The following is a 6,519-nucleotide window of genomic DNA, read 5'->3' as shown; positions in this document are numbered from 1 at the left end:
CGATGGCGGCCATACCAGACAACCCACTCAACTTATCAATCAGAGTGCCAGTAAAGCCATAAAAACGTATATTTCTGTTAAAACTCTAATGCATGAATTTTAGAAAGCTTAGTAAAACCTTTGTCATGATATTCATGATTGTGCACTGTTAGTTTAAAACATGTTATGTTTACCCTATAGCCTTAATCTCTACTGCGCAGTCTTTTTAGTTTGTTGACGGATCAGAATTAATGCTAACAGTAAACAAAGGAAAATTTCTGAAAATAGTACCTTCCAAAGCTCTTTTTTTCAATACATGGAACAAAAAACGCTTATTAATCATAAAATAATTCGGCAATATATTCAGTTTTATTCATTTATAAAGGCAGATTGAGCAGGTAGTAACTACATCACGGGTATTGATTGATTAATAATGTGCCTTATCAACCATTGTTTCGACAAGAGTAAACTCACAGTAAAAACATGTGATTCATCAGTTTAAACCATCAATGATTAACCTCACAGCCGCATTAACGATGCGAAAGCCCTGAGTTGAATCTCCACTTAAGTTGCTATTCGTCGGTTTCAGTTAATAGTTGCTATTTTAATCAGGCTCTGTATGCAATATCTAAAGTCTATCTCAAAAGTATGTGGACACTTTAGTCGTTGAGCATTTTCTCCAGCACCCATTCAGTTTTAGCAGAAAAAATCCTCATTTTTTTCATCTTCTTTTTTCTTCTTCATTTTTTAACTTTTCAAAAAAATTTTATCCTTTAGATTATTCTTCTCGGAAATATCTTTCCAACGCAACGGTGTATTTTTTTTTTTTAACATAGCATGAATGAGTGCTGAGAGAAGGTAAAAAGAACTCAATAACTATCCATATGATTGGCACAGATGGTGATTGTTGTCTCAAAAGAAATTAACGCAGAGCAAAAAATGACATGTTTAAAAGAGCAAGAGAAAATAGTATAGTCGCAGAGATGTCAGGTGAACAAGGTCATAAAACTGTCACGACAATAAACTTCATCAAAATGTTTCTTTTTTCAAATAATGTAATATGCGTAAATTTTTGTATTATGTACAAATATAAGAGATCATTTTCTATTTTCATTAAAACATAAAACTGAAGAAAAAAATGTCAAATCCAGACAGTCCATTGACTGTTGGCATCTTCGATATGTTTGTTGGTAGCTACATTTGTAATAGGTGGAGCTTCACTATTCTTCTTTGTGATGTCAGCATTACTTTCTTTACTGAGTTTCGCTTTACTTTTTAGTCGTCTCAAACTATGCGAGCTTACAAAATTCTTGAAACTACTGTTAAAACTTTTGGTACTTTGACATTTCGGTATATCGCTATTATCGTTTTTTGATTTATGATGGCTACCATTTTGTATTTCGGTATATGTACCATTATAGATTGTGGAATTGTTATTGTTGTTGCAACCATGGAAATCATCAAAATGGCCGATGATTGTTGGTCTGTTTTTTAGATGAGGATGTTCGATTTGTAACGTCCGTATCCTGGCGGGTGTTGTTCGAGGTGACGTAATGTTGAAATCGAAATGCGAAAATGTTTTATTGCGTCGAATCGGACTGGAAAGATGAGAGTGATTATATTAGATTATGAAGGAGAAATTAATTGCCGTTGTTTTTGGTACATCATAATTCGAGTTTCCGTTTTTTGGGGTTTATTCATAATATCTATGACATAATGTTTTGTTCGGAACCACGCAAAAAAGCCAGGGCGTTAGCCACTAGTCTTATTGTTTCAATTCAAGATCAGTGGCAAACACCCGGTTTCTATTTTGGGTGCTTCCGTATAAAAACATTACGTCATGAATATCATGAATCGAGAATCCCCAAAATGCCTAAACTTGCACACACGCAAACTCATTCATTGACATAACTGGAAGAAAATAGACTTTTATAAATACACAAATTTTCCTTAATAAGAACAAACGCACATAGAACAAAAAGTTTCGATGGCTAAAATAATAAGAACAACCTAAGAACATTTAAAGGCTTTGCAGAGTATAAAACACCTGATTTCTTAGAAAGATAATACTCACAAAAATGTGAAAATAAAAACATTTTCAGAACATTTTTAGGCCTAAAACTCAAAAAAGTTAATATATAGAACAAAAAGTTTCGATGGCTAAAATAATAAGAACAACCTAAGAACATTTAAAGGCTTTGCAGAGTATAAAACACCCGATTTCTTAGAAAGATAATACTCACAAAAATGTGAAAATAAAAACATTTTCAGAACATTTTTAGGCCTAAAACTCAAAAAAGTTTAGAAAATCCGAAGGCTTCTAAAATTTTGGATGTTCACATAAAAGGATGTATATGAGTACTAAACACCACACAACATTAACACAACACATAGAACAACAACATAAACTAAGGTACAATATTGATTACATAAAACGATTAATTTAATACACCACACCATAAGGAAAAAGTGCGTAACAGTGAAAAATACCTATATGTGTATTGTCAAAGTTCATGGCTTTGTGCTGTGCGTTGTGCTCTAATGTAGAAATGTAACGTAAAGTCATGTTTGTTGTGCGTCAAAAGAGAAAATATACGGGACACAGTGAATGTGATAATTAAGTTAAGGAATCAAACCCGAACCCAGTCCCTTAGTTTAGCTTTTTTAAGCCTCAGATATAGGGCTCACAAAAGATTTGTATGACCATCAGTTAAATTAAAAAGTAGTGCAAGTGGGTCTTACTGGAGTCTGGTTACATGTCGTAAATAGGGATCTTGTCTTGTCGTTAATAAGGGATGTGTTATAAAGTTTAAGTAGATAAAGTTTCTGACAATCATACCTCGAACCGGGTGAGTGTTTTTCTAGAAGTTTCTTCGTCCGCTTGAAAGAGTTTGATAGAGAGAGCTGGAAAGAGAAAATCATAAATCAAGTTGACTACACAAATTTAGTCACCTCTTTAGCATTTTTGGTAATTAGGTAAGTAAGTAAGTATGTAAGTAGTGGCTATCGGCGGAGCCGGGATTGAGGGAGTCTATCCCCTTTTCTATTTGCGCTAGACCTAGGAGATCGAATGCTGAGTTGAAGTGCCACACCTACTCTCAGCTCCGAGTAACTTACCACCTAGATCAGATTACCCATACTAAGCTACTCAACCGCTGAGTTTTGCGGTGACCTTGGATCGAACCCACAACCCTTAGATTGTAAGGCGAATGCTCTACCGACTGAGCTACCCGGCCACTTTCTGGAAGTGCTCGTAAATTTACCTATCAAGTCTTGGGTTGGCTACATAGACCATTTAACGGTCAAAATAAATCGCGGGTTATCAGGATTAAATGCACCTCCATAAAGAACGGGTTCTCGTTGGCTAGACGCAAAAACATCCTTTAAGACTAGATTACAAAAACACAACGAGAGCTCGAACACTGATTAAATACATATATTTTGATTCAAGATTAAAAAACGGCCTCACCGTTGGTCTATGTCGGGTTTTGTTTTCTTCATTTTTATGATGGTCATTTTTCATAAGACGAGGTGAAATACTTTTGTGGTTCGGTATACTGTTTGCATCGGGAACATCGAGAGCGTCTGAAAAGGTAACAAGTTGAAAACACTATTTACTGCCATTGCTGGAACATAAAGCTTTGTCAGCCGGGTAAATACGACTATTATACTAGGAAATATTGTCAGTAAAACTGCTACTCTATAACTTAGAGAGCTTTGATACAGTTAAGTGACGTCAATTACATAGATCTGTGAGTTGAAGCGAAATACCATTGCTTGACTGGCTTGATATTCGACCTTTCTATATTCGAACCTAGCCCTCCCCGTAAGTTTTTTGAGTAATAGTTAATATGAGCTTATGACTGAAGTTCTTACAATGGAATTGATTGAATGGCAACATACCTGTTTTCTTCACTGGGCTCAGAATACCTAAAAGGGTCGGAAAAATATCAGATTATGAAACAACATCTCGAAACCCAAGAATTTTATATGGGCTTCTCTTATACCCATGGCGTTCTAAATCTAGAACTAGATTTAGAACGCCATGCTTATACCGCATTCAAAACCCGGCAATCAACAATTTACACATCTCAAGATCCATGCAAGAATCCATTGTCAGCCAAAATGGAGATTTAGATTGGAAATTAAAACAGCGTGGAAAAAGGTGTTAAAAGCAAGTTAAGACTTACATCGAATATTTCTGGATGAATTTTCGTCCAAATAATGTTTCGGTTTTCGCCCACTATAATCACGACAATCTAAATTTTGTGCTGGAAAATAAAGAATTAAGGTAAAGTTAGAGAGAGAATCACAAAGTCAGTTTAAAGGTGAAATGAAAGTTTAGACAACGACAAGCTCAAAATGGAAAGGGTCATTCATGATCAGTCAATTCGTGTGGTAACCTAAAAATTGATTCAGGTTTTAGGTCTATACTATCTATTGCCTGAAGTGAAAAATAATGGGATAAATCTAGCATTTCTATTGCTTTTGAAGCGTGCATTCAAAAGAAACGAACAGTTTACGAGAATTTTCCATCTGAAACAGGCAAAATTTCACGATATCATGTGACTTTCTTGGTATGAAAGTACCATACAAAGAATCGGCTTCACTTTTCTTCCGAAGCCAGACATCTAGCCCTTTTTTCAGATATCTGTGGATTGGTTACTTTACAAAGAGATGAAGATGACTTAAAGGAGATAGACCTACCATAATCATTGACAAGTTTTCGAATGATATTTTCTCGACCATGCATTGCTGCTATATGTAATGCTGTGTAGCCCTAAATAAAAAGGTTAATAAAATGAATTGAGCACAACGATTTTTCTTTTTGTTCAAATTGAATATCTGGAATACCAGCAGAGGATATTGTCAATGGCAAACCGATATCTTAGCCAGAACTAATGGACCACTTCTTAATCTTACTGTTGAACATTTTCATGAGTACTATCAGAATTATAAAAATCAAATCAAATCAAGGGACTGGGTTCGAGTTTGATGGAAAGCCACCAATACATACCCGGTGGAAAAACCGTAAAAGTGAGGAGGTTGAAGGCTCAAATGGGATAAAATTCACTAGAAATTTGAGAAAAAATCTCATTTGCTCAAATTGGGGAGCATGGAGTCTCCTCAGTCTCCCCGCTTCCACCGGGCCTGTCAATAGGTTCAAATAAACTTAAGAGAATGATACATTCAAGCCGATTTAAGGGCTATAAGGGTCAACACCGGGCAACAAATGTTAATAAAGGACTCTTACCCCTTTCTGTTTTCGTGAAAGATGATTGATTGATCCAACATGAAAATGAAGAATAACAATATGTTTAGCAAAAGTAATTTCCTTACCAGGCCCTTACACTTTGAATTAAGATTTCAATAAACCTCCTTCAAAGCTTCAAAGGTCAGGAAGAAACGATTCATTTCTGAACGTTGATTTCGGTGCATAAATAAACTGTCTTTACCGTTTTATTTGCAAGATCGGCATTATTTTGAGCCAGCCATACTAAAATTTCTTGCTGTCCTTTCTTTGCTACCCAATGGACTAATGCCTGTAAAAAAAGAAAAGTATCTTTAAAATAGTTTTTGTAATAACAAAGCACTATTTGGTCACATTCCATTTTGAATATCTTTTCAACAAGCAAATAACCGCTATTCAATTCTAAATTTATCAAAAGTATTACAGTCTTTTTTGTCTTCGCTGAAAATTATATTGAGACAGACTTTAGAATAGACACAAACTCCGAAGGTATTCTATATTGCAAATTGTGATTACGTGTTATGAGTTTTATCATTGCCCTTAAGACCTGAGTTAAATACACCATTTCGACCGTAGCCGCCAATTGCCGCGCGGGCATTTTTTGTCCGTTTTACCACTTTAAGACCATCCCAGTCTTTTTTTGCACCTATAGACAATAGAAAAAGGTGCAAGAAAAAGAGTTGGATCGAGTTTAGGGGGATAATTAAATAATAAAGTGGCCCGCGCCTGACCGCGCGACTAAGGTCGAAAAGGTGCATTCTCGGCGAAACTAGATGATTGATTAAAATAAACGACGATCAATCATACTTACAAACTTTTTGAATATGAAGATGAAGAAGATTTGTTGTAAATGGAGAGTGATGGATGTGATGAAAGAGTAAAGAAAAAATCCAAAGATTAGAATTGCGAAAGAATTTTCATTCTTTAATCATAATTTACACAAAAAAGAAATCCACAAGATTGATGTTTGAAGCCGGTTGAAGGTTGAAGATTTTCCTTTTCGCTGATGACAAACTAAAGCAGAGGTTTTTGAAAGTTCAATTCTGAAAACAGTTCTAAATTAGCCCTTCCCCATAAATAGCGTTGGATCAGAATTTGTGTTTAGGAAGCTGTAACAGTTGGACTATCCCAAAGTCTCAACACTGCGTCAATACATAAAACGTCATATATGAGCGTTGAAACAACGTTATGTACTTTGTGGATTAGAATGGATTGCAACACTTAGAACTAAGACCACTGGCGTATTTAAGACAATAAAGCAAGTACGTCGGAAAGATGCGAAGAAGAGC

The 6,519-nt window shown here is 35.3% G+C and overlaps 1 protein-coding gene across 1 annotated transcript; it reads right to left on the bottom strand.

Moving 5' to 3' along the window:
- Positions 1 to 1,004: 1,004 nt before the first annotated feature.
- Positions 1,005 to 5,522, bottom strand: LOC136816825 (uncharacterized). The gene is made up of 8 exons (XM_067073153.1): positions 5,234 to 5,522; positions 4,687 to 4,759; positions 4,170 to 4,250; positions 3,883 to 3,909; positions 3,449 to 3,564; positions 2,819 to 2,883; positions 2,470 to 2,517; positions 1,005 to 1,577 (listed from the first exon to the last, which is right to left on the bottom strand). Exons 2-7 carry the CDS (start codon positions 4,730 to 4,732, stop codon positions 2,484 to 2,486), a joined length of 369 nt encoding a protein of 122 aa, XP_066929254.1. The 5' UTR covers positions 4,733 to 4,759; positions 5,234 to 5,522; the 3' UTR covers positions 1,005 to 1,577; positions 2,470 to 2,483.
- Positions 5,523 to 6,519: the final 997 nt, after the last annotated feature.

The sequence above is a fragment of the Clytia hemisphaerica genome, unplaced genomic scaffold, assembly GCF_902728285.1.
Source record: "Clytia hemisphaerica strain Z4C2 unplaced genomic scaffold, Clytia hemisphaerica genome assembly, whole genome shotgun sequence".
Taxonomy (NCBI): domain Eukaryota; kingdom Metazoa; phylum Cnidaria; class Hydrozoa; order Leptothecata; family Clytiidae; genus Clytia; species Clytia hemisphaerica.
This window is presented reverse-complemented; position numbering and strand designations above follow the sequence as displayed.

What these genes read in the sequence shown, in the direction of transcription:
- LOC136816825 (XM_067073153.1), bottom strand. Translation starts at nt 4,732, where the DNA reads ATGCATGGTCGAGAAAATATCATTCGAAAACTTGTCAATGATTATG. An exon ending in AAAACTTGTCAATGATTATG is followed by an intron (nt 4,251 to 4,686) that starts GTAGGTCTATCT and finishes TTTATTTTCCAG; the next exon opens with CACAAAATTTAGATTGTCGT. An exon ending in AAACACTCACCCGGTTCGAG is followed by an intron (nt 2,518 to 2,818) that starts GTATGATTGTCA and finishes TTTCTACATTAG; the next exon opens with AGCACAACGCACAGCACAAA.